Source organism: Haliotis asinina, chromosome 9 (genome assembly GCF_037392515.1).
Source record: "Haliotis asinina isolate JCU_RB_2024 chromosome 9, JCU_Hal_asi_v2, whole genome shotgun sequence".
Classification (NCBI taxonomy): domain Eukaryota; kingdom Metazoa; phylum Mollusca; class Gastropoda; order Lepetellida; family Haliotidae; genus Haliotis; species Haliotis asinina.
Genome location: NC_090288.1, coordinates 29,245,372 through 29,273,272, shown reverse-complemented (window position 1 = coordinate 29,273,272; position 27,901 = coordinate 29,245,372). Strand labels below are relative to the sequence as shown.

The window sequence follows — 27,901 nt, the reverse complement described above, 5'->3', positions numbered from 1 at the left end:
AATGTGTCGCTTAGGATTTTATTTCAGCAATACCATGACTTGAGAAATGTCGGTGAGGAATGTAAAGAAACAGCAATGCTACACGTTACATGTTGTACGGACACGGTCAGGTGATCGAAACTTGAGTTTATCAGACACTGCCGGGGTAAACGTTTCAGAGAAGTTGATAGTCGAAGCTCCCATAAAATATGCAATGTTCAACATGATGAATGCTCACGTTCTTTATATTATGTTAACTCCACATGCTTATTATACACGGTGATTGATTCCAAGTCAAGGTTACAGAAGCAGTGGGATTAGGTAAAGTAGTGATTTGTACTATGATTAATTGTAATACTGGTATCGGCTGTACACTAAATTGCCATTGTAGTGGATGTACTTTAACCAGTTGTAGTAGTGGTTGTATTGGATCTAGCTGTAGTACTGGTTCTATTGAGTCTAGCTGTAGTACTGGTTGTACTTGGTCTAGCTGTAGCAGCGGTTGTACTGGGTCTAGCTGTAGTAGCGGGTGTACTGGGTCTAGCTGTAGTACTGGTTGTACTGGGTCTAGCTGTAGTACTGGATGTACTGGGTCTAGCTGTAGTACTGGTTGTACTGGGTCTAGCTGTAGTACTGGTTGTACTGGGTCTAGCTGTAGTACTGGTTGTATTGAGTCTAGCTGTAGTACTGGTTGTACTGGGTCTAGCTGTAGTACTGGATGTACTGGGTCTAGCTGTAGTACTGGTTGTACTGGGTCTAGCTGTAGTACTGGTTGTACTGGGTCTAGCTGTAGTACTGGTTGTGCTGAGTCTAGCTGTAGTACTGGTTGTATTGAGTCTAGCTGTAGTACTGGTTGTATTGAGTCTAGCTGTAGTACTGGTTGTACTGGGTCTAGCTGTAGTACTGGTTGTACTGGGTCTAGCTGTAGTAGTGGTTGTACTGGGTCTAGCTGTAGTACTGGTTGTACTGGGTCTAGCTGTAGTACTGGTTGTGCTGAGTCTAGCTGTAGTACTGGTTGTATTGAGTCTAGCTGTAGTACTGGTTGTATTGAGTCTAGCTGTAGTACTGGTTGTACTTGGTCTAGCTGTAGTACTGGTTGTACTGGGTCTAGCTGTAGTACTGGTTGTACTGGGTCTAGCTGTAGTACTGGTTGTACTGGGTCTAGCTGTAGTACTGGTTGTGCTGAGTCTAGCTGTAATACTGGTTGTATTGAGTCTAGCTGTAGTAGTGGTTGTACTGGGTCTAGCTGTAGTAGTGGTTGTACTGGGTCTAGCTGTAGTACTGGTTGTACTGGGTCTAGCTGTAGTACTGGTTGTATTGAGTCTAGCTGTAGTACTGGTTGTATTGAGTCTAGCTGTAGTACTGGTTGTATTGAGTCTAGCTGTAGTACTGGTTGTACTGGGTCTAGCTGTAGTACTGGTTGTGCTGAGTCTAGCTGTAGTAGCGGGTGTACTGAGTCTAGCTGTAGTAGCGGGTGTACTGAGTCTAGCTGTAGTACTGGTTGTACTGGGTCTAGCTGTAGTACTGGTTGTGCTGAGTCTAGCTGTAGTAGCGGGTGTACTGAGTCTAGCTGTAGTAGCGGGTGTACTGAGTCTAGCTGTAGTACTGGTTGTATTGAGTCTAGCTGTAGTAGTGGTTGTACTGGGTCTAGCTGTAGTACTGGTTGTATTGAGTCTAGCTGTAGTAGCGGGTGTACTGGGTCTAGCTGTAGTACTGGTTGTATTGAGTCTAGCTGTAGTACTGGTTGTACTGGGTCTAGCTGTAGTACTGGTTGTACTGGGTCTAACTGTAGTACTGGTTGTATTGAGTCTAGCTGTAGTACTGGTTGTATTGAGTCTAGCTGTAGTAGCGGTTGTACTGGGTCTAGCTGTAGTACTGGTTGTACTGGGTCTAGCTGTAGTACTGGTTGTGCTGAGTCTAGCTGTAGTACTGGTTGTATTGAGTCTAGCTGTAGTACTGGTTGTACTGGGTCTAGCTGTAGTACTGGATGTACTGGGTCTAGCTGTAGTAGTGGTTGTACTGGGTCTAGCTGTAGTACTGGTTGTATTGAGTCTAGCTGTAGTAGTGGTTGTGCTGGGTCTAGCTGTAGTACTGGTTGTACTGGGTCTAGCTGTAGTACTGGTTGTACTCTGTCTAGCTGTAGTAGTGGTTGTACTGGGTCTAGCTGTAGTAGTGGTTGTGCTGGGTCTAGCTGTAGTACTGGTTGTATTGAGTCTAGCTGTAGTAGTGGTTGTGCTGGGTCTAGCTGTAGAACTGGTTGTACTGGGTCTAGCTGTTGTACTGGTTGTACTCTGTCTAGTTGTAGTACTGGCTGTATTGAGTCTGGCTGCAGAACTGGGTCTAGCTGTAGTAGCGGGTGTATTGAGTCTAGCTGTAGTACTGGTTGTACTGGGTCTAGCTGTAGTAGTGGTTGTACTGGGTCTAGCTGTAGTAGCGGGTGTACTGGGTCTAGCTGTAGTAGCGGGTGTACTGGGTCTAGCTGTAGTAGTGGTTGTAGGAGGTCTAGTTGTAGTACTGGTTGTACTGGGTCTACCAGTGGTAGTGGTTGTACTGGGACCAGCTGTAGTAACGGTGATACTGTGACTGCCTCTATCAGTTGCACTGTAACAAGATGTAGCAGTAGTTGAACTGGGTCTAGCTGTAGTAGTGTCTGAGGTGGGTCTATCTGTCTATGTTATTTTGAGCCGGTTACCAATTTGTAAATCCCATGAGCACGGGTAAGGTGTTGGTTAACCCAGAAACACAGTCAAGGCATACCGGAGTTCGACCCCACATTGATCCAGTACTGCGTGGCCAAGGGACAGAGAATTGTGGCGACTTGTACGATTGGGCTAACTGTTCCCCAACTATGAGTATGGATAGAATGAACGAGCGGGTACTAAGACAATTCAGTACGATTAACTCCAAGATAACCCAGCACAACACTAAAACAAAACACGTATGTCCTTGAACGAATTTTAAAATACTCTCCGCATTTATTCATTCAATACGCGAAGGCCTCCCTAACATTTGTATATACGGTTCCTTGCAGAATTTATGTTATCTCAAGTCCGCCTGTGGTATTTATGATGGTACGATAGCCCGTCACAGAAGTGCGGATAGTCTCCGATAGGCATGAAGCTTTTTAAGTCGTATCGGACTACAGCTGACACTGTTTCAGGCTGTGGTGACTATTATATTGACTCCCCGGGTAGAACCTCTCAGATTGTAATCTCCGACACAGCTGCATACACACATTTCACAGCAGTGCTTTGACTAAGCAAATATGCTCTGTGCTATGAACAATGCGTCTGTGACGGGATCTTATATATTCATGGACAGTCGTTCAACGGAATTTTGAATTCGTAACTTGATAAAAAACATGTTTTTTGACATGTTTGTTGGTAGTGGTGAAATAAACATTTTAAACTTTGCTGACAGAAATAGTCTGAACACGTGTATAATGTATTCACACGGAAACTGATCGAGGTTGTGATGGATTGATAGTGGATGACTTAATAAAAATGGCCTAACCTTCATTTCGCTAGGTGAGTAAGTATGGGTTTCTTCGCCGCTATCAGCAATATTCCAGTAATATCACGTTGGAGGACATCCGAAATGAACTTCACACGTTGTACACATGTGGGGAATCGAAACCGGGTCTTCGGCGTGACGATCGAACGGTTTAACCATTGGGCAAATCCGCTGCCCTCATTTCACTAGGACGTCCGGTAGAAAGTTCATTGGCAGTAATATTACAGTAGAAGGTAGTGGCTAGCGGCGACAATATCCTCATTAAATAACTACTGTATATATATTTGGCTATACTACAACTGCCGTTTAAACTAAACCCCATCACGTATGTTACAACTTGTGTTACCACTAGTTCTTCTTCTCTATTACTACTGCCACAACGGCTACTACTGCTGTGTGAAGCCCATGGCTGGTGTCCATGTCTTGATATTGCTGGGATATTGCTGGGATATTGCTAAAAGCGGCGTAAAACTAAACTACTACTGCTACTATGCTACTACTGCTGCTACTACTACTAATACTGCTGCTGCTGCTACTACTATTACTACTACTGCTGCTGCTACTGCTGCTACTACCACTTCTACTGATGCTAGCTATTATTCCTACTGCCGATATTCTGGATTATTCTACTACTTCTGTCACCATTACTCACTGCTACAATTACTCCTGCTGCTACAACCACTACTACTACTGCTGCTAGCTACCATTATTTTGCGTCTCGGTACATGGTACCCGAACCACATGGTTTTCCCTCCACCCGGCTCCTACTGTAATTACACAGCCTTTAATGAAGAAAGCACACATTTGGAACCATCCATCAAACCGGGGCCCCTTTTCAGATTAATTTCTTGTTATATTAAACTAATTACCTTTTCAGAGATCACTCCTGCTAATGCTACTGTCACCGTTACTACGATATCTGCATACGTTGCCTGGCAACGTTTTTGCATCTGTTACTACGAGTACTAGATCAAATACTTCGTCTTCTGCCACCGACACACTGCTGAGGCGCTGATATCATGGGCACCACGAGAGGGATTATTATCAGGGTCGGCCTAATAGTATTCAAGTCATTGCATCTCCACAAGAAATTTCAGAGTTTTTTTCTTCTAGGAACGAAACGATGGAACAGAAATTACCCTGTAATTGGTGATTGGTATGTTGATCACAATAGCCACGTCGCCAGGGAAAGGTAATTTTAGGTGATTGATAATGTACGGAAGAACATAAAGGAAATTAGGTTTTGTCCTTGAAATTTCAAGATACTAGCTAACATAATTAGATCCCTCGGAATATACTTTAGTGTATCATGTGTTGCTAGTTGTTTACATTATTGTCATTTCACAACATTTACACCATGAAGTTTCAATTTGGCATCATTCCATTTTAAGTAGAATCTTTAAAAATTCAACTACTAACTTTTAATTTCTCTTGAAATACATCATTGGTCCAGCTGCCATATATAAGCTTGCAGATTGAACCAACAAGTGCCGGTACTCTTCTTGGAGCAACTCTTTTAAAATGAAACATTCTAAATGACATATTATGATATAGACGATTTTCTGCACAACAAAAAGGTGGAATGAAAAAAGATAAGTAAAACAATTAACTTTTCTTTTCAATTCAAATGCCTGGATATTGGAACTGATTATCGTGAAATGGCTTAAAATATTTGTTAAAATAACAAATGGCCCAAAAGGCTCCAACATAAGTGAATGAGAGAGAATGGTTTTACTCCGCTTTTAGCAATATTCCATCAATATCACGGGGACACTAGAAATGGGCTTCACACACTGTACCCCTGTGGGAGTCGAACCCGGTTCTTTGTCGTGAGGAGCAAACGCTTCAACCAGTAGACCACACGACCGCCCCAAGTGAAAATGAGCTCGATTTTGTCCTGTATGAATCGTATTCTTGCTCCTATATAAACGTCCAATCACACTTTTGTGTAAAGTATGGAATAGAACTTGGAAAACAGGCGTGAAATTTAGAATGGGAAAATCACGGAAAGGACACATCTCACACCAAACAATTTGTTCTGAGCATACTCGCTACCATCTACGCGTCACTGACGCCCTTTCTCGAGGATGAAGAGGCAAATCACCAAGAGATGATCACGCATACAGCCGCACCCTTTGGTGCGGGTTCAGCTTGCGTCTCCTATGTCTGAAAGTCTCATTTCAGCACTTGAGACACTCTGTCGTTAACGTTATCTACAGTAAGTACTTGGTACCATCCTCGCGCACAATGTGATAACCATTCCTTTGCATGTTAACGCTAGACCTCACCGTTCCCTAGGCGTCATCGCCATTTTGAAGGACAACGCCATCGAAACATTGTCATGGTTGCAAGGAGCCTCGATATGAATCCCACTGATCATCTTAGGGACCTTCTTGGTCTTCAAGTTCGAACCAGAAACCCCCCCTGCTCAAAATGTACAGGTACTGGCGCTCGTAATCCAGGAGGAACGGCACATGTTCCGAGTTCGATGCAGAATGTGGAGAAGAATGTCAAGTTTTATCAGTGAAGGCTTACAGCAGGACTTGTTGTGGAACAGGAATGGTTGTTACAGCCACAACAATCATTTCATAGAACTGTGTTACAGTCAGCTATTCATGGCGACCAAATTCTGTATTGTTGATATTCACGTTTTTCTATATGCCTCTCAGTTTGCATTAAATTGTTTCCAAATTTCAATTTCAGTATCAGTAGCCTACTGCAGCAAGTCAAGATTCCCTCGGGTTCTAAAATGGTCCATCTGACTCAGCTTCGTTTCTGTTAGACTAACAACTAGTCTCTCAAATGAACGTAACTGAAAATGGTTCGTGGTGACAGAAGCTCAAATGAAATGAAAAGGAGCCCCGAAACTTTCTTCATTTTCTGAAGCTGTGGAAATCTAGACTTGGGTGGACTTGTTTAGTTCTGTTTGCTTCAGAGTCTGAATGACAGACTACTTTTCTGTTTAAATGGGTTTGTTTGTTAGTATCAAAAAGACATTTATTCAGAAAGTAAGCGTTGTCTCGAGTTGAAGTAGTCGTAATGGTGGTAGCAGTTGTAGTAGCAGTGGGAGGAAGAGGATGACAGGGGGCATGCAGTAGCAGCTCCGATTTATAATCCCTCACCTGAGATGATCACTCAGCACTGTAAACGCCATGGCAAAGGCTTAAAACAATTATCAACTAATCCTGGTGTTTGCATTCACAGTGACTTAAGCGACGAACTGAGCCGTCCAGGGGGCCTGAAATACGAACCTCTGGGTCAATATATCGCGCCACGGGCTCAAGGTGATGTTAGCAAGATTGATTGAAATACGCAGCAGAAATATAATATGTAGGTTTTTGTCCCTGCCAGAGGCGCAGAGCAGCCCTGCTTGTCCCAGAAGTCGCACCACCGTGAGCGCCCACGTCGTTGAATTCAAGTTCAGCTGCCGGTATAACACTCCGAAACAGGCTTGATATTCACCAGGTGGGGAGTATATAGCACTCTACGCGGGTTTAAGTAGCACTCCACTTCACGAGAGACTACAGGGCGTGTTCTGTAAACTATACACATGTCATATGCTCGTACACCACAGTACATACACGTTGTAGCTAGTCCTAGGGATTTTATTGTAACTATTTGTGGACTTGAAATAGTGTTTTGTTGTTATTTTCTAAAGGAACCTTTAAAGTGCATGGTGCAAGTTTGACACGGTTTGATTTCAAGGGAGGCTGAATTCATGTTGTTTTCAGGACAGGCTTTCAGTATACGCAGTTCATTATGATCACAACGCCCTGTAATTAGACCAGGGGTTGATATCATGAGCAGAAAACTACGTTATCACAGTAACATCACATCAAGGACACATTGATGCCAAACGAACCTACCTTGATATGTTTTCGTTGTTATTGGCTGATCCATTTAAATTGTTTTGATAATATTAGTATCTCAGCTATACTTTATTAGGGGGATTCAGTACAGAAAAGTGCTTTAATTATACTTCACCGACAGCTAATTCAGTTTTGATGAGAAATATACTGTCAAATTGGTCTCAATGTGCATTTAGCTTAAATACATGCATAACCCATCCTGCAGATATTAAAAGTTGAAACGTCAAGTTAAATGGTGAACTAAAGCCGTTCTTGGTTTCATCATGAAAAACGATATATAGTTCCTCCCTTTGAGTGTCCAGAAAAGACCAAAACGAATGTAACATTTTTAGGGATCTTTTAAATCATGTGTTTGTTGCATGTGTTGATAAGGTTGTCGTGCAGTGGAGGAGGCTAGATGTTATAGCGTGCGCTCGTCACGCCGAAGACCCGGGTTCGATTCCCCACATGGGTACAGTGTGCAAAGCCCATTCCTGGTGTCCCCCGAAGTGGTGTGCTGGAATATTGTTAAAAAAGGGCGTAAAACCGAACTCGCTCACTCACTGTAAGGTTGTCTGTCCAAACTGATCTTCAGCAGCCATGTCTAATCACCCTTAAGAGGAACAGACCAGATTGAAAATTGCAGTTATCAAGGCCGTCAAGGTTTGAAACCTTTTCGATGTTCTTACGTTCAAAGATGCAGCAACTTAATTAGTTGCCTAGCAACCATTGTCAGAAACAATTTATGGTCCTATGCGTCGGGTAATGGTATACCTTAATCACTGAGAGACGCTAAATACTGCTGTTTTACTCATTATCGTAAAAAAAAAACTAGCTCAGCGTTAAGTAACTAGTGATTATAGAAAAAAATAGATCTTATCATTTGCGTTGTTCACTGTATCGTGTAAGTGTGGTTACCAAAGGTCATCGCTTCCATGTCTACCTGTGAGTAATTACCTTGAGACTATACAGGTTGACGAAATTGCACCTGCAGCACGCCATACTGCCATAAACCGTCACCAGCAATGTCAGATATGTCGCAACAGTAACACTCGTGCAAGTAGGAGTCAGAGGTCACGCGTTAATGTTAGTGAGACAGGTGAGACAACTCTGACGAACTGCTCTTCTTCCTGAGTGAATGTGACCACAAATTTCAACGACCCTACACCCACATAAGAACCAAAGGCATTGAGTAACCATTCATAAGGCGATATGTTTTCAACATGTCTATCTTCAAAACTACATAAACCTCATGCTTCACTATGATCAGCCACACCCGTGGTCTTGCGCCCCAGGAAAATGGATAACGAGTTCTACACGATCTCCTTGAGCTCTACTCCAACATATGCATCTAATAGTATTTAAATATTTCTTACATTATACCCACTATCATTAAGACCACCTTTAGAACTGTATTGTCGCATAGTCCGTTTATTTGCAATAAGGGACTGTCTAATTGTCCCGCCAAAACCTATGAATAAATCTGGAATATCTCAGAGTGCGATGTCAAAAGAAGTAACTTTTCGTTTCGAAGTTGGCGCAGTAAGGAAGGAAACATTATATGAATGAATAACTTCTTTATCTCTGTGAGAGCGGCGTTTTGGTGTAGGTTCTAACGTGCTTGATAACGGTATTGGAACCTACACCTGCATCTCCCTCTCAGAGCAAAAATGAAGTTGTTCATCCATATATTGTTATCCTTCGTTAAAAAATCTCTGTTCTAGGAAGATGAGTGAGTGAGTGAGTGAGTGAGTGAGTGAGAGAGTGAGTGAGAGTATTCTTAAAATAAATACTCCAATATCATGGCAGGATAACACCAGAAATGGTCTTCACACAGCATCCATGTCGGGATTAGGAACCTGTGATTTTAACCCGGCCACGAAACGCATCTGCGGGACGAGTACTCGGCTTAATACGGGACATAGTATAGTACACCGCATTATTTCGTTCTGCCAAGCAGTTGTAACGTTATCGTTATCGTTAACGGAGATTGTTTGTACGGTGTTAGGGGCGGTGGGGTAGCCCAGCGGTTACACTGTTAACTCATCACGCCGAAGGTCCAGGTTCGATTCCCCACATGGGTACAACGTGGGAAGCTCATTTATGGTGTTCCTATTGCTAAAAGCGGAGTAAAACTGTACTCACTCTCACTCATGGATTTTCTGAGACTTGGACTGAAGCAATCGATTTGGGTTTAAGTCCGCTTTGAACAGTGTTTCAGATACAGCGTGGCGTTATCTTTTCTTGGGTGGAAAACCCGCAGTAATGGAAATCTCTGAGGCTTTCCACTTTGATGAAACAACATAGACCAACAGATAGAAACATAGGTTAGGAATCGAGAACAGAACATACCATCACAGGTTTCAGGCGACCTTAGTACTTCCTGTGACAAATGACGAACGCTTTCTGACGGTCACGCAAATAGGAACCAGAAATGGTTCTTGAAAGTACACGTAACCGGACATCTGGTGCCGGAAGTAAACTGGGCCCCTGGCATATCTCAAGTTGGCCTGCGCAAAGGTAGCCGGGAACCAGCTGCATGAGTACCGAAAGTAACGGTGCGCGAGGTTGAGAGGCCCTATTAAACTTGAAATGATACATTCCATAAGATATAAGTTTTCAATTTAATGTCAATGTGTACTTATCCTACCACAATATACGATGAGAAAAACAAAGGTGAAAATATCCCTGATACAATACCCTCTTAAAACATTTCGTCCTGACAAATTTTGGATAATTGGGACCAGTGGTGTAACCCTTATATGACATATCATACCAGCTGGTCCTAATTACACGTGTTCGGGTGTTAAACAAATGTCTACCAGGAATATACAATGACAGATAACATTGTGGCAGGAGACAAAGCTTCTTTAACCACGTGTCCAGCAGGCATCTGTTAACCCCAATAAGTTCTATTAACAGTCCGCTCTGTCCACATGTAACACAGGTGTATTCGAAACGCCAAAAACACAGTAACACAGGCACCATCACCGACGTATAACGCTGACGACATCACACATTGCTGAATAACACATTATTGTAGGCACTGTACATAGCTGCAAAGTGACCCCCATGTCGAGTAACAGATAGGTCCCTGAAGTGTCTTGTCCAAACATAACTGGGAATGTAGTAGGTTGGATTATCTAGCTGATAAGTCTAAAAAATATATATACTTTATGTAACAAAACAATGTGAACACACAGTCACCTTAAAAACATCAGTAGTCTAATTCAGCTTCGACGTTAAGCAGGGAACTTCCGTTTACAAACGGAAGTCCATCCTCGGGATTCACGGTGGGTTTCAAGAACACGTGACTCAAACTCGGGTAGGTTTTATGAATTATTACGGAAGGCTTCTTTCGTTCTAAAGATTTTGATTTGTCGAAATGTTCCAAACTCCTGGTAGGACTTTCGTTTCCCAGCCCATGGGACATTGTCTCTTTGAGTCCCAGAACGCTCTGAGCAGCTCGGCTTCCTTTCCGTACACTCCCTAGGTTGTGACATGCGTATATATGTCGCTTGGCGTGGTCTTCTATCTCCTTCTCCATCTGAGACGGAAATAGTGTCCGTCGGCCACTATCAATCCCCAAAAATGTATCACTAACCTGCTTTTTGAAACCAAAGTCACACCCAAGAAGTGAAGAAAATCCGGAAGGAGGTGGAGTGATGTTTTCCAGTTTTCCAGACCGTGGCGATATTGGAGGGAGAGAAAGTCTGGAGGAACAGGCAACCCTCTCGTCTCGGTCCTTCCCCGTCTCGCCTCTCCGAACAATTCCACCGGACTCAGTGGACTGGGACGTCACACCCTCAAATCTGTATTTGGTCCCTAAGAGACCCAGCTCAAGCAGTGTCTTGTCTCTAGCGATTTCCCTGGAGGGTTTTCTGATCCTACGGTACTTTCTACGAGTCTGGAACTCTTGTACAAGCTTTTGTTCCGGCATATTTACATCTCCAGTCCTACTGACCTTCTCCTCTGGCGCGTCTGTATCGAGGGCTAGAACAGTGACAGCAATGTTTTTGCTCCGAGTTACATTGTTTTCTAGCCTTGTGTCGCCACCCGGGAACCGACCCCACTCTTTGCGAGGTCGTGAACCCATTCTAAACGTCATGGCTTAATGAAACAATACCCACTGGGCAAGCTCAATTCCTCCAATGAATTCCGATTGCTCTTTGGATTAGGAGAGTCTTTCTCATCTCCGATACCAAGTTATGCATGTACACATCGATGACACACTAATACTATTCCAGCAAACCTACACGAGTGATCTCAATATGCACAGAGATCTCCTGGTGAGGTTATTGTCTGAGGGGGATCAGTTGTCGTCTGCTCGAACTGGCAACAGACGACAAGCGCAGACGACACCTATATCACGTGACTGAAGCCTCGTTGTGAGATATCCTTCGATAAAAGCTGGTGTCCAAAGTTAGTCGATACGGGTACAGTACATTATGAAGTGTGTCGTCTGCTAGCATACCTAAAACGTTTTCAAGCAAATCTATTGATCCTTGAAAGCCTTCAACGTATACAACCTTACTAATACCCTGCATTACACGAAGCTAATTGTGTCCAATCTCAAAGTTTGAACGTGATGGTGTTTAACCTGTGTAACAATACAAACTTAGGTTGTTTATTTATGGCCCAAATGCAGTAAATATTGATGAATCCATTGATGATTTATACGAATTGAAACAACCACTGTTGGACTCACTCTACCGTTAAAGTGTGGTTTAGGAATTATTACAGCATGTATTGAGTTAAGGTCAAGAGACTTCCCACGCATAATATAATAGGAGCGTTGCCAGAAAGCTCATTGATTATATTAGGACATAAATGTGCACCGCGTACGAAAATACTCTGATAGCTGCAGTTATGTGTACCATATACATAATCAGAGTTTTATGAGAATGTTATGAAGAGGTACATAGTTGGCAATGGCGGCGCTGGTAAATAATGACGGAAGCCTATTGCTCAGTGTCTTGAATGTATTTTGGTCAAACCTACTAACATGACATCGATTATACGTATAAAGGGGATGCCGTACAGTGTAAAGAATTTGACAATACACTTCTTATAGGTAGAGCGCCTCAGTCGTCTACAAGATAAAAGTGTCTACCCGACGAGTTTCGTATAGATTCGATAGCGTTTATGTACCCTTTGTATTACCTCTATCGGTGATGAATACCATGCAGTTTTAGAATGCCCCTATTTCTTTGATTCCAGAAACCAGCTTGTTAAACCTTACTTTTACAAAACACCATTTTGCCAATTGTTTCAAAATGAAAAAAACCCGTTGGTCAACTACGAAATCTGTGTACTTTTTTAACACTGTCATGTCCAGATACAAGTCACTGGAAAAGAGAATTATAAACTCACTTTTTCTGTAATATGTACATGAATATTTAGATGTAAGACCTCTGTGTAAAGGAAGATACTATATGCTGCTATTTATTATGTGTATGTTAAATGTCTTATACTCAGACTACCTGCCCTGTCACCAATATGTATAATTATAATCATTGTGATATTCATATACCGTTGTCTTATCTCCTGCAAAGCAATAAAGTTCTGTTCTGTGAAATGATATTACAACATACTCCTTCGACATTACGGGTGCGCGAGTCGCACGTACGTAAGCACACACACACACACACACACACACACACACACACACACACACACACACACACACACACACACACACACACACACACACACACACACACACACACACACATGCACCAAGCTGTGTGAGGGTAATAATATTCAACTTAACTTCTAAGGCCATCCATAGTTCCATGTTACTCTCATCTCAAACCTCAGACTGTAAGAGAGTGAGTGAGCGAAATATGTTTTTTTTTTATAATATAGAATAAATAAAATTTTAGCAAGGCTAATTAAAAAGGCACCACAAACACGAGACAACGGCCTTGTTTAGGGCCAGAACATGTAACGATTTGTTTATACATCAGGCCTCACTGACCTCCCAGTATGTAACACAAGCTATATAAACTATGGGGGCTTTAAGCTTTCGATTTTGGACGATTCTGGTAAACCTGCGTTTAACCTAGTTTGTAAACAACTTGTATATAAGTATTGTAAATACAAACGTACCACGGAAGATTAAACATCTAGACGTTTAGTTGGGATGAATTCATCAAACACTTATTACACGGGTATAACACCACTAGGACGTTCACTGCATAGCGGTTTCTTTAAATCGAGTTCCTCCTCTTTTAATTATCAATTTATATGTATTTCAATTTATATATACTTCAATTTATATGACTTATTTAAGACATAGTTTGATATCTTACAGCTGTCGATTACCGTTTTATAACATGATATACGAGACGTTAAATCGAGGCTTTTGATGTTGTTTCATTCCATAAAGGGCAAGACGTGTCCTATGCTCTCGATCAGGCATTTTATCTCCGTACACGAGTCACTCAAGACGTGCAGTAAAAACCACAAGACATGGCTGCTTCACTACATGAACTCGATATCCTCACAGGCAGGTTTTGCAATAGAAGCATAGCCCCAGTAAATAGCCAGTCATGGGTTACTTGTTTATCAAACGCTACTCAGTTACAAGAATTATTTTTGCGTTGAGTTCGGTAATCCAACACGCGACTGACATGGACTTACCCGTCGCCACCCAACAGAGCGTTGTCCGCAAAAGCAGGACTAATGCTAGTTACAGGGGAGTAGTATTTGTCAGTTTGGCGGATTAGCCTGTTACATGGTGACACGCATTTAGTTTCGTGATATTAGTTACATGACACGTCAATTTCCAAGACCGATTCAAAGCATGATATCAAAATCATATTTGATACATAGTTTTACCTATAGACGTCTGGATTTGGCAAAACCCGTTTCAACGTGGTGTTATACGGTGAGATAAAATATGAGCTTCAAAGTACCTAAATCTCTTTGAGGTAAGCACGGTGAAAATGAACAATGTCTGTGGGTTAATGATTTACACTATAGTTCAAACTGATATGAAACAATATGAACGCTTGGAAATCCTTTCATACACGTTCACACTGTACAGAAAAACGTATCGACGCTATCTTTGAGAACGATTGGCACCAGACCTAAAATTCGTAATTTTAGCATGAGAAAATATAAACTGCTGTGAACCGGAAACAAACTTACGATGTATTGAACGGGTCATAATTGAGTGTCCTGGCGGTGTTATACCCAGGGTCAATTATTCGTTATTTGAAAATATAAAACCAAAATTCAACAAAACCAGAAAAATGGCAAAATAGTTCCTTTTCAGAATGACTGCCATATATATGTTCAACCAAACAAAGAACTAGTACTCTTCCAAAACGTTTTTTGTTCAGTTTGAAAACCAAAGGTCGAATCCATGATATCGCTAAGAAAAGAACCACGCACATTGAGCCTCCGTAATAACGATTCATGCTTAGTTTTATTTCATTTTGGAACAAAAAACAAGGCAGATCCAGATCTAGTTCCATACCGAATTTACACAGTGACGTCCGAAATTGATTTCAGAAAAATATAAACTAGATCTGAATATTTAACGCCAGTATGACCAATACAACAGAAAATAATTCTAAAACGGAGAGATTGTCTGGTGTTATCTTCAACACGCCAAATTCGCTGAACAAACATAGATGGAGGAGTTATCTCCCATGTACAAATTGGTAGTTTCTGCGAGACCTCCCTTGCATTTTAATCCAGGGCTCATATACACAAAACAGTCTTAGTGCTACGATGCTCGTATGGTCCCCATTGAAGCCATATCTTACGTTTTGTGTACTAGAACAGGGAATACCCTGGTCTAAGTCTCATAATATCTTAAAGGCAATAAAATGTAATTGATACACTGTCGTAACTATATTCCACTGATATCCGTCCTCCTCCCCCGGGACGTTATACCCAGACGACCAAGGTGCCTGGACATGGGTCACAACTGTCCGTGGTCGCATGCCCTCCATCCCAAGAAAGCCACGCTATGCTGGACGTCCCTGTGGAGAACGTGGTCAGTAGATATAGGGGGTGTATTTTGCTGGTCAGAATGCTCCGAGTAGCGGAGATTGTGCGTCCCTCCGCCTGCATTGTGAAATGTATGAGTGAGTTGAGGGTGCTGTCCACACCCAGTGATACACCATTTACAGTAGAAAGGCAGTAGTGTCAGCCGTGGTCGTCTGGAAGACACATTTGATGTATATGTAGATTACAATGTTTGTGTCGTGGTAAATGCTGGAAGGTTCTTAACAGTATATATAATGATTATCCAATTTCGGTTATCCTATACACGTTGCGCAGGATCCAGTACCACTGTAGCAGGTGAGGGTTTACATGCACATAAAAGGCATTTCTTGAAACCCGTTGTGTGGTATGATAATTTCATTGTATCATATATGCAGTAAATTACTAATTCAAGCTTTATACGGTCGAACATGATGCGAATTGTTCCACTTAAAAACGTGACTCTTTACGCTCTTTAGAATTTCAGTGGTGGATTGTTATTAAATTGCGAGAGTCGTGTCCATTGGTTTGTTAACACGATGGTCGTTGTCCTCCCGCGAAGATTGACATCATGGCACTCCCTTGCAGACTAAAGATAAAATAATTGCCAGTAATCAACAAGTAAGTTTCTTCGGTTTAATAATAAGCTGATGGCCTAAAATGAGTAATACTATCAGTGAATATGTTCAAATTTCATTTGTCGTGATATATTCCTGAATACACGGCGAAATCTCGCATCTTTGCTTACACGTGATCTTCTGAATCGGAACTACTATTTTCACTGGGAGGGAAAACTGGGCGTCGTGCTCCCGTGGTACAACTCTATTATGTAATAATATGTATATTTATACACTGATTTGCCACACCTGGGAAATGTCCGTGCTATAAATGTGACATCATTGCAAACATGTACTAAACGGAAATGATTATCTTGACGTCGCGCGTGAACAACAGGTTTGTAAAAAATCTTGAGTATTGTCCTGCTCTAAAGCGCGTATACCGCGTCTCGATGATGATTACAATGTCTGGCAGCCAGGTTCCGAACCTTTCCTATTTGCGACATACTCATTGATCGTAGACGTCAATTTGCAGTTGTTAACTAGCATTTTGTACCTTTAAACATAAATGGGTTTTGAGTGCCTGTCAGCTAAACACTCTGTGTGTGCTGTTCACACGAAAACACTCCACTTGTATGAAATATTATCAAAACAGTTTAAGTGAAAATAGTGAATCGCTACTTGTCTTCATGAAGATATATTGAAAGGTGCACTAGTCCATTTAGAACAAATGTATTGCAGTAATTTACATTTAGATTAGTGTATTTTCCGTTAGTAAAATAATCATTGTCATCCTCTCTAGAGTAAAAGATCGATCACGGTCATGTTCTCTGAAACATTAAACTTGCTTTCACGCCTGGGTTATGTACAGATACTTACATATTACGTATCACTGTACATAGCAGTGGCTATGATTCTTTGGCCTTGAGGGTTTCGTAAGGTCAGTTAACGATTTTATTAAAACAAAATTGATAACTGGTGTTGTTGTTTTTTAAGTCAGGGCTTCAGATTTAATATCATTAACACGTGTTCTATAACATTAGCAAATGTGCGGACACCTTGCTAGGAACATGTTCATCTGGTTGAAGGACAAACAGACACTACATCCGTATTTAGAAAAAGAAAGAGTTTTAGACTATGTCCTAAGGAAAACTTTATTTACAAAATATTCTAGTAAAGCTGTTGTAAAATATAATATGTAAAGTATGCAATACAACGGACTGTACAAATAACGTACAAAGAATTTGGACGACCTACATATAATATGTACATTGTACACTCGCGTGGTCGCACAAGGTTTCAGTAAGCATTTGGTGCCTTAGGGTCCCGTTCCCCAAAGTGATCGTAACATTACGACGATCGTAACGCCAATTCTTTAACATACACTTACGAGCCCACGATCGTAAACCTATGTAAACTAAGGGAGTAACATCTCTTTACGGAACCTTCCACAGTGCAGTCTTAGTGACTAGGTGACCGTGACTTCCAAACCATAAGCGTAGACATACCCCTATAATCCCAGTAGACCATATACTAGATTTTCGAAGCTCTCTTAACGCTAAGATAGTCGTAAGTGCCATACGTTAACATTAACTTACGACTATCTTAGCGCTAAGAGAGCTTCGGTGATCTGGGCCCAGAAACCTGGTGTGAACAAGCAAAATGGGTGATATGAAATCACACGGCTAGCATTGCTTTGTGGAACGGCCTTGGTGACGAATTGAAATAAGTGAGGTAAATCAACGAATTGGTTTGTAATAGTCATGGCAATGCACATATTTCATTTCAATCCTAGTTACATCGCTGGCCAAACAGTTCAAGCATACATCCTGAGGTGTTATCATAGCCACAATGCAGGAAAGAAAAGGCAATACAAAAATCCATTCTAACAATCGATGCCAGGTGTAATCTGTTCCTAGATACAAAGGTCATATTTGACTCCTGACACCCATATATCAACACTTAATCTCCAATTATCAACCGTACAATATAATCAAAGATACAATAAAGCATTTTGTGTAGAATAATTACGTGTTTTGAAAAGCATGAAAACGAAAAAGATCATTAAACATATTCCAAACTCCATAATTTCCGGTCGATGAACAGTTACACTATCACTGTATCGGATCACGCAATACAAAGTTAAAAGTTACTCACAAACTTAAGGCGCCAGATATTCAAACGGCGTTAAAGGAACATCAGTTCGCAAACAAATCAGAATCAAAACTGCGATCATGCATATAATAATGTAACAAACATACCCAACACGACAGTATACCTGACTTCAGTAATCAAACAAATCACACTTCAGTAATCAAACAAATCACACTTCAGTAATCAAACAAATCACACACCATTGCCAGGATGTTTGCACATATCGACAGAAGAAAAGGAACTGAATCACTTGCTTGCTATTGAAATATGAAAACAACTTTAAAAGAAAAATTCATTGGCTGGAATAGGGGGATATAATCACATGGTACATAGACGCTCATCCCTTCTATCATTACGGACAATTACCTCTGTGAAACTGATTTTCAAGGTGGGAGAACGATCAAAAGATCACATCCATAAAATTATATAAAAATCATATATATAATTCACATGCCTGGGCAAAAAGCCGACTTGTAAATTTAAAAACAAATATAAAAACGTGTAATCAGAAGAAATATCGGTATACATTCTCCATCTTACAGTGTTCCCTGGAATAGATTTAGATGATTGTTTCAACTGTTTAATGTTATTTATCTGCTGTTCGGGAAACAACTGCCCTCGAGTACCAGAAGCTGAAACTTGTCTCTGCAGATATCAAAACCCTGAAATATATTGTTCCAATTCAATGACATTTGCACAACGTTAAACTGCAACTACAGTTGATTCCTTATTTGGAAACCGGAAGAGCCACGCATCCTAGCCACTTGGCCGGATATGGGAGATCTTGGATAGAGGTGTCCCAGCATTCCGTGCGGGCGTCGTAACACTCGATGGACTGCAGTGGCTGGTCATCTATGGTGGACACCCCGCCGATCAGGTAGATCTTGCTTCCTGTAAAGTATTACAGATGAATAGGATAAATACACCCCACGATAGTTGATTTATGTCTAACGAAAACGTTAATAATGCCAATGACAATGACAATGCCAATGCCAAGACCAGGTTTGGTGGTTTCCCTTAGAAAGCCCAGCAAGCCTGGTGTTATGGACGGGCTTATGCTTATACGTGGTCTGAGAACACATGGATGTCCCTATTTCTCGCAAGGGAGGCACAGGAACTCTGATACTGGAATAACCTTTATGTATCACCAAGACATTTTATGGATAAATCTTTAGTCGAAGCGCACATAAAATACCATTTAAAGGTTTCTGGTTCCACCAAATGATAAGGCCGTTGCAAAAAGTACAGATAACACAGCACCTGTACGCCAAGTGTCAATGAGATTTATCTGATAGACTAATATTAAATATATGACTGACTGACCGATGACAGCGGCGCCAGCGTTGTGCCTCGGCTTGATGAAGTCCGTCTTGTACTGCCAGCGGTCAGCTTCTATGCTGTAGGACATCATACTGGCAGTACTCTGCAGGGGGTCTTTGATGTTTGATCTTGTAGCCCCTCCACAAAGGTATAGATGCTGACCGACAGATACTAGGTTGCAGTAGCACCGACCTCGATCAAGAGAAGACAACGTTTTCCACCTGAAGCACAACAATTAGGGAAACAATAGGAAATAGTATAATTATTATATACTCTGGACATCTATGGATACCGATATTTCATGTTCTGTTACACCAGATACTGGACACTGTCAGCACACACTTGTTGAAGTGAGTCTTTTCACAATCCATTTGTCAGCACTGTACAGTGGGCTCGATTGGTAACTTCAATAAAATTTGATTGTTTGTGTTGTTTGTTTGGGTCTCAGATGGATAATACAGCGCACCCCACCCATTGCACCAGTCTTAATACAGGCTTTGGCATCCTGTGCCACTAGATTCCGATGTCAATATAGTTAATATACGTACCAGTATATTTAGGCATTCCACAAACCTGTGGTGATTTTAGTAAGTAATGGAAACACGAGGTGACATGGACTGATTAATTAATTAGACAACTGACGGTGCATTTGTGAGAAACGATTCATGGCGTCCCGAGACAGATACTATTCCTGATTTTCTCATTGATCTACAACCATCACGGAACAGTTTCCCCAACAAAGCTCGCCTCACTCCTAAAAAAAGAGGACATATAAGAAATCTTAAGACTCATCACAATGTTATGGTTTCTTGTGTCGGCGAGGTCGTAAGACCGTCAATGATCTTACAATAGTATTTAAATGGGACAATTCTAACGCCAAATCCTGAACCTAGACCCTCAATTTATTATTAAAAGTAAGTAAGATTTCTCTTTGTAGCGCCATATACCGTATCGTCAGTACAGGATCATACACATAAAACACATTAGTTGAAATAAGAAATTACCTGAAACTGTTAAATCGCTAGCATGGTTAACAGTATATAAGAGCACCGAAACTTACGTATTCAGCTTTGGATCATAACACTCAAATGTGCTGAGAACGGGCATGTTGGAGCGTTTATCAGCTGGCGGTCCAAGCCCTCCTGCCACGTAGATCCGGCCTTCATGGATGCACGCTCCGAATCCACACCGGGCAGAGCCCATGTTAGCAGTGTTGTGCCAGGAGTCGGTCTTAGGGTTGTAGCACTCCACGGTGGAGAGTACTCTAAAGACGGAAATATCAGTCTTTGTCACTAGGCATTCCGGACACGGAAAAGGACAAGACGAAGAAGAGAAAATGACTTTTAAGAACTCATTTCCAAAATTTGCTGCAGGCTCATTGCTAACAGTAATATAATGTGACAGTGAAGGAATGTATTTACAGACAGGTTTCAGTTTTGGTAATATCAATGAGCACAGGAATGACTCTGGTTCATACGGCCGTTCGGGGTGAATTCTTGACCACAAATGAGTTTGTCTGTTCAGGGTTGCACATGATTGTGTCAGTATCCGTAGAATCTTAATCTCAAATTAGGCCAAATTGTGGTCTCTACTTTGCCTGCATCATGCCTGTGTTCAGGGTTTTACCGTCAAATTATACACTAAACATTTAAACATGATAAACGTCAATCCATAAGTCCGTACTTGTTCTTATCGGTCTGTCCACCTATAGCATATAACATCCCGAACAGCGAAATGGCGGAGTGGTACATCCGGGCGGTTTTCAGAGGCGCTGTCTTGGACCATTCTCCACTGGCAGGGTCAAATGCGAAGCACGTGTTGGTAGGAACAGGGGCCTTCTTAGACTTCTTAGGGTCACTGCCACCTAGACGCAAAGGTGGTAGGAAACTTCAGAGAAATGCAAGGCAAATTTGGATGGATGTATATGTATCAATGTAAATTAGTCGTTAGTGACGAAGTGTATGTTTTGATTTCTGCTATCAGAAACTGTATTTTATTACACATGTTGTCAACGTATGGGTACATACTAATCTCGTACGTCACACGAGTGTCGTATCGCGTTGACCTGTGTCGTACCGACTTGACCTGAGATTCTAACGATTTCACTGGATACCCGATGACTTCTCATTTAGGTCACGTTCCTTTTCATTCATTACAAACACGTGAATTCATTCATTCTACAACTTATTGGCATTGAGGCAATGTAAACACTGCGAACGTTGTCATGTCGCTGTCTAATAATAAGTCCATTTGAGACACATCCGTCGAAAAACAGAAACAGAATGTTTCCACCCATGATGTTAGCCCACAGAAGGAACTGCAAACGAAGTATCAGATGCTACTGAGTAGTTTACGTTAGCAGCCTGTACGAAACGTCGACATCTGGTGGCGTAATTTACGTCATTACAGTGTGACGTCATGCAATAATGGGCTGGGTATAGAGTTTCGAAGCTCTCTTAGCGCTAAGATAGTCGAGAATGTAACACATTATACTGACTTACGGCTATCGCAGCACTACGAAATCTAGGCCATGCAGTACAAAACTCTTCCGCAACATCTTTATGAAACCGGTTTCGGCGTGAAACCACAATAACAACAAATATACGTTCTTTTGTCAATTTAATGCATGTAAGATATGGGTAGTAAACAAAATACTACGCTTGTTGGTCTCATTTCATTCGAATTATACGAAACTCGTGGCTCTTGCTCGGTCAGATACCATTGAACGGACACTCGTTTCGAATAATTCGTATGTAATGAGACCTCGTGTGGTAGTCTTTATCTATTACTCGCCTGTGGAAGATATTGCAGTGTAATATTCTTACGGCAATATTACAATAGTGTAATACCGCTAGAGATGACGTCATACTGATTACAGTTACGACATAATGCCTCTATCGCATTATGTATTAGACCTTGCTGGAATCGGGGACAGTTAAGTCATCGTACTGTAGGCACTTTCCATCAGTTTATGATTCTAGATAAGAGTCACAAACATAAATTAAATTCCCTCCTGTGAATTATATCTTCGATCTCTGCATTAGCATGTCATGCATAAAATCAGAGGTATATAACATGAGTCTATACCTCGGAATGACTTTGATTAACCTATCACAATCCGCTGAATTTCCAATCCAATTTACTGAAGTCATGGTAGAATTAGGATATAAACGTACCGTATTGGAAAATCAGGGATATATAACAAAACTATAACAGCTCCAACTTTTTTATTTATAACCTCACGCTAAGCGTTCGCCATAAAGATCAAATTTAGAAGCATAATATTTTCGTTATTTACCTCTGATTTTCCAACACGGTATGTTTATCTTCAAATTCTACCATATCCATGTTGTTAATATTTAAAAACTATACATAGTGTGATGGAAAATCAGATTATACACCTCTTAATGACTTTGGCTGACCAATCACAATCCAGTATTTACTGACGTCATGGTAGTATATATTCAACATTTAATTGAAATCTGCCAGTCGGTAATGGAATCTTGACTCAGTGATCTACCTTTGATATAAGCTGAAGGTAGAACAAGTATTCTCCAGTCATGTTCGGATTATATTATCTTGACTTTCATAAACACCATTCCTCTCACCAATCAGATAGAGTTTTCCGAACAACATGGCTACGGCATGGTGCTGTCTGGCTTCCGGTAGCCCCGTGTAGTACTTCCACTGGTTCTCCGTTGTGCTGTATCGTTCAATGTCCTTGGCTTGAACTACAAAAAATGGTATAAGGGACTGTATAAATTATTTCTTTCGCGATTGGCTGGTAGGTGTCCAGTTTTGCACTAGGGGTTTCAGACAAATGGGCATTCGGCGTAACTGATATTTGCAAGGCAACTGAAAGGATAGGATGGTTAGGCTTGGTGACTTCGTTGATGGTGTGTCATGGTACCCCATGGTACCGAGGGACATTGCTCTACTGCACTGGTTGTAGCGCAGATGTGACTATCTAGACAGCAGAAATGTTATGCAATCATGAAACGGAAATCAAGGAACAATTACCATTGTTATGATAGGTTTGCTATCAGAAGAAAAGGTCCATTATACTGAAGAAAAGGATTATATTAAAATATGGTAGATAATCATCAATTTCGGACTATTTCCGTGTATCGATAACTGTGTCACGAATGTGATAGGGCGTTTGAGCGACCTGACACGCACACATGTTGAGAGCTTCATGTATCCTTACCGTCCTTATCTTTGGCGCCTTTGTGGAACCCGCCAATGGCGAGGATGTCCCCGGGTCTGGGAGACACCTGTGACCCGATAGACGTGTTGTCTGCGTGGGCCGCTGGTAACGGTTTGGCAGGTGTATTGTCCGGTTGGGGCTCTTGGACTGGGGGCAAGTGAGTGAACTCTGCTGGGGGCTCATCTTCTAAGATACTCTGCAGAATAACAAGTAAGGATACTGATACAACCATATACATTTTGAGGATATGTAAAAGTACATTAGCAAAAATAGCAACAAAAACATTGAACACGAATGTGATTCTTGGGGTTTTAGGTAACTGGAGAAAATGAGACCGTTGGTAAGTAAGAGTATAGTAAGAGTTTGCTAGGCCCCTTATCGTTTTCAGGTATAGATCGAATTGATGAGGTTTGATTTACCGAGGTTTCACATCAGTAAAACTACCTTGAAAGTTTCGTGAGACTGAGGCACATAGTTGTCCAGCATACACATGCGAGGCTTAGGCTTGACCAGATTAAGCGGGTCAGACCGACCTAGTTCACCTGCAGTAATAATCCTGTAAAAGATAAATACTCTATATTTTGATATATGCAAAATTGTAACAGTGGGGTAGGGAGCGTGAAAAGGTAGAATAAAATTGGATGCGTCGACTGAGCATGATAAGTTTCTATGCTAAGGTCCTGGTTGCATGTTTTAGCGTTCCTTTATATTTATATACTCTCAAAGAAAATACAACCCTTGAGAAGTTAAACTGGCGCTACCGCGTTATTATTACAGGATGATATACAAAACAAAGAAAGGTAAGTGGATGACTGTTGATACAAACACGGAAGTAAAGTTGACGTAGTTCATGATGGTGAAAAGCAAGAACGTCGGAAAAGTGCTTTTGTTCAACGTGTGGTGGCGTGATTTTTAATTTTTTTAAAGGGTAAGTGTACTTACCAGTTTGCTGCAAGTATCATTTCCCGACAGGCTGCTGACTTCCGGAGCATGTCTGTGACCTCGAAGCACTGGAAGAGTTCGCTCTGCGACATAAGACCAAAGCGAACACACTTCATCACTTTCAAGAGATAATTATGTCTTTCCGTGATGTGGAAAGCGATCCACTTAAGCCCAGCCCAGAACACATCCATCTCAGTGTTGATGTATAGGTAGTCATCGCTAAGAATCTGACACACCAGGTCAAGGCTAAAGTTAAGAAACTGCTCAACGTCGAACACATCACAGAAGTTCTCCTTAACTAACATATAGGCATGCTTGAAGACGACAGATTCGCGGGAGATTGTTTTGTTGGCTAAGATGTGCACTGCCTGGTCACTGCCTATACATTCCACGTACTCTGTACATATCTGCCGTATTTCGCGGATGTGGAATCTGTCGCCAACCGCCAGAATGTCTGCGACGTTTTCAGGGGAGACAATCATCTGCCCTGTGTAGACATATCTGAGGAAGGCCTGGAAAGCATACGGATTAACGCCTGGCAGATTTACTTCCACTGGCAGCTTGGTTTTTTCGGTATGTTTCATGAACATTTCCGCGAAGTATTTACTGTGGCATGCCAGGGCTACTCTGTGTGCAGCAAATGTCTGTGCACCGACGTGGATCAGAACATCCACCATTTTGTTTTCGACGTGAAGGGATCGAAGGTACTCCCCTAATAAGGCGTAGTGGTGGAGTTTGTCTACTGGCAGGCGACTGAAATTCTTAAGAATGTCTTCCATTGTGTAATTCAACATTCCACTCCGCTCTGCGTCGCCGATTTGTCGGATCAAATCGTTCAGATCATCATCCGCCGTCAGTGAACGCAGGGTGAGGTTATCGTTGAGGATCAGAAGACGGCCTTGCGACTGGGAGAGATTGGCAAGACGTGAAGAGTTAGATCTCACATTTTTTATTGTTTTATTGTCGCCATCTGCCACACAAAAGAAAAGTGACATTAGATTAATTAACTGTGCATGACAGAGACCATAGGACACATTCATCAACAACAGCATAGGAAGCACATAACTACAGATTCAGGACAATGACAATGAAACTATATTTCTTTTAACACTGACTGAGATAACATTTATCTTCAGAACATTTATCAGAACAATGTATCTAGCCATCAACTTACGGGAGCACCTTTAGAATACAGCACCACAACTTCTCGTGAGGACGCCTGTTAGGGTTAGATTAACCTAGCCTAACTTAACCCTAACCTAAACCTAACCCTTACCTAACCCTAATCAACTGCAATTACGTAAAAGAGCATCATGACATTAGCACCACAACTTCTCGTGACTTTTGTTTAAAATCGCAAACGCACAAAAAATGCATTTTCAAATGTCTGCATCTCATGAATTCATTGAAGTTGCACAGCATCAAATGACTAATGACTGGTTGGTCTACCTTTAGAGTATAGCACCAGAAACCTTAAAACACGTAATGATACTCTTTTACGTAATTGTAGGCGGTTAGAGTTAGGGTTAGGGTTAGGTTAGAGTTAGGCTAGGTTAATATAACCCTAACGTCCTCACGAGAAGTTGTGCTGTATTCGGGACCATGTATTTGTAAAGGTGCTCCAACTATGCAAAGAGCTCTAAAAACAGTTCGCTACAATAAACTTGGGGTAGGGGTTGTTGGGTTTTTCTTTCAAAAACATTTCTTTTATGACGCCGAGAGACGTTTACATCCGCTTCACTGACTACTACGGGCATAAAGTGTCGGTGCATTATGTCCGAAGCATAACTCATCTGCTCCATATCTAAATTAGCCAGGTGGCCAACTTTGGCCTATTGTAGGTGTGTTTCTTCTGTTTTTTTTCAATTTAACACATCCGTTTAATGCGTGAGTTACCAATTGTGAAACATTCATTGTCGGGGGGATTTCTGTTCCCTTAAAAGACAAAGGCTATCTGTTTCCCTGTGCTTTGTCACAACATTCGTTCGATTACCATTGAGGAAGCGTAGACAGTCGAAATGAATTACATTATTTTCAAATCAAATACATTTTGGTGTTTTATATATTGTTCCAAAGGGAAACTGCATTTGAAAGCGGACATATTTCATGAATAGGTTACTTGCCAGCGTAGCTGCATGAATGAAACAATACGGGTGTGTTTGTGATACCTCGTCAGCTTACATTAGGGAAGGTGTTCCAGGGAAGATGTGTTAAAATGCCATTATTATTTAACAGAGAGACTACTGCGCTGATTAAGTTAAACATACTTTTTTCATTGAGGGACCGTCATTGTTTGGAATGGAGCCCTGTTGTACATGCTTACACAGGGCCCCGGGGTGTCCGTATTTATGAAGTATTGCTGTAAACATTATTCATGTAACACTGAAGGTTTGAAAATACACCCTTGACTCATGGTCATAATACCTATAAAATGAAATACAACAATACAGACCTTTTCCAACACCGTCTTGATAGACTGTCATCTTGTTTACTACCTCTTCTTTTTCTTCTGGTACAGGTGCATGATACTTTACTGCAACAAAGCCACTGTCTCCCAAAGAGTCCTCAAAGTATGGTTTAGGGGAGCTTCGCTCTGCTTTTGGTGTTGAAGTTTTGGGTGTCGCATTATCCGAGGTTTCAAAATTTCCGCTGTTGTTTCTTAACGTTTCACGGACATATTTTAAAAATGATGAATTGCTTGTCTGTTGACCTATCTCAGATATCTGATCGTAATCTGATTCATTTAGCTCAGTTGTTGCTCTGGAGATTGCATCTTCACCATACCCTGAAGGCCGTTTATGTTTTTTCTCCCATTCTGCTTGAGGGTCAAAATCACCACTGACCGAGGATACAGAATCCCATAACTGCCCCACGACAGGGACTAAACGATCCATAATGTTGATGTGAGAAAACAGAAGTATGAGAGCTGTTTACCGAATGACGTTCACGGTCGCTAGGTACAAACAAACGACATGATCGATGACGTCATAACGAATCAAATTGCGTCGCGCGTTGTGACGTCATTGTCTGTCCCAGTTTGGTCTCTTAGCTGGACCTCCTTTCACAAAGTATTAAGGTGATTGTCAGTCACAAAGATGACCTTAGTGCAATGTTAAAGAATGGAAGTTAAGGTTTACCTTAGTAGAGTCTTCCTCGTGAAAGGAGACACGTGAAAGGACAAAAATAAAATTACCAGCACTGTCGTCTTACCGTTACTGTTCGAGATAGCAGAAAGAGAGACCTTGAATTTGTTCACAGCTGCTAGTCTCAGATTCTATAGACTAAGTGTCGCGATATCTATGCCTCGAAGAGATGTAGAAAAAAGAAATTGTGCCAGAAATAATACATTGCAGCTGAAGGCATTTACTCTTTTCTTTTAT

At 41.4% G+C, this 27,901-nt stretch overlaps 2 protein-coding genes across 2 annotated transcripts; one reads left to right on the top strand and one right to left on the bottom strand.

Annotated features, from left to right (window-relative positions):
• The first annotated feature begins 46 nt into the window (after window positions 1-46).
• On the top strand, window positions 47-2,562 carry LOC137297188 (citrate transporter CitP-like). The gene is made up of 2 exons (XM_067829202.1): window positions 47-110; window positions 470-2,562. The coding sequence occupies exons 1-2, from the start codon at window positions 47-49 to the stop codon at window positions 2,560-2,562; spliced, it is 2,157 nt and encodes a 718-aa protein (XP_067685303.1).
• Window positions 2,563-18,779: 16,217 nt separating this feature from the next.
• On the bottom strand, window positions 18,780-27,415 carry LOC137297187 (kelch-like protein 18). The gene is made up of 9 exons (XM_067829201.1): window positions 26,974-27,415; window positions 24,522-25,491; window positions 24,024-24,135; window positions 23,580-23,775; window positions 22,981-23,097; window positions 21,056-21,236; window positions 20,433-20,636; window positions 19,376-19,593; window positions 18,780-18,943 (listed from the first exon to the last, which is right to left on the bottom strand). Exons 1-9 carry the CDS (start codon window positions 27,413-27,415, stop codon window positions 18,780-18,782), a joined length of 2,604 nt encoding a protein of 867 aa, XP_067685302.1.
• Window positions 27,416-27,901: the final 486 nt, after the last annotated feature.

What these genes read in the sequence shown, in the direction of transcription:
- LOC137297188 (XM_067829202.1), top strand. Translation starts at nt 47, where the DNA reads ATGTCGGTGAGGAATGTAAAGAAACAGCAATGCTACACGTTACATGTT. An exon ending in TGTTGTACGGACACGGTCAG is followed by an intron (nt 111 to 469) that starts GTGATCGAAACT and finishes TACTTGGTCTAG; the next exon opens with CTGTAGCAGCGGTTGTACTG.
- LOC137297187 (XM_067829201.1), bottom strand. Translation starts at nt 27,415, where the DNA reads ATGGATCGTTTAGTCCCTGTCGTGGGGCAGTTATGGGATTCTGTATCC. An exon ending in TCAAGACGGTGTTGGAAAAG is followed by an intron (nt 25,492 to 26,973) that starts GTCTGTATTGTT and finishes TTTGTGTGGCAG; the next exon opens with ATGGCGACAATAAAACAATA. An exon ending in ATGATACTTGCAGCAAACTG is followed by an intron (nt 24,136 to 24,521) that starts GTAAGTACACTT and finishes TATCTTTTACAG; the next exon opens with GATTATTACTGCAGGTGAAC.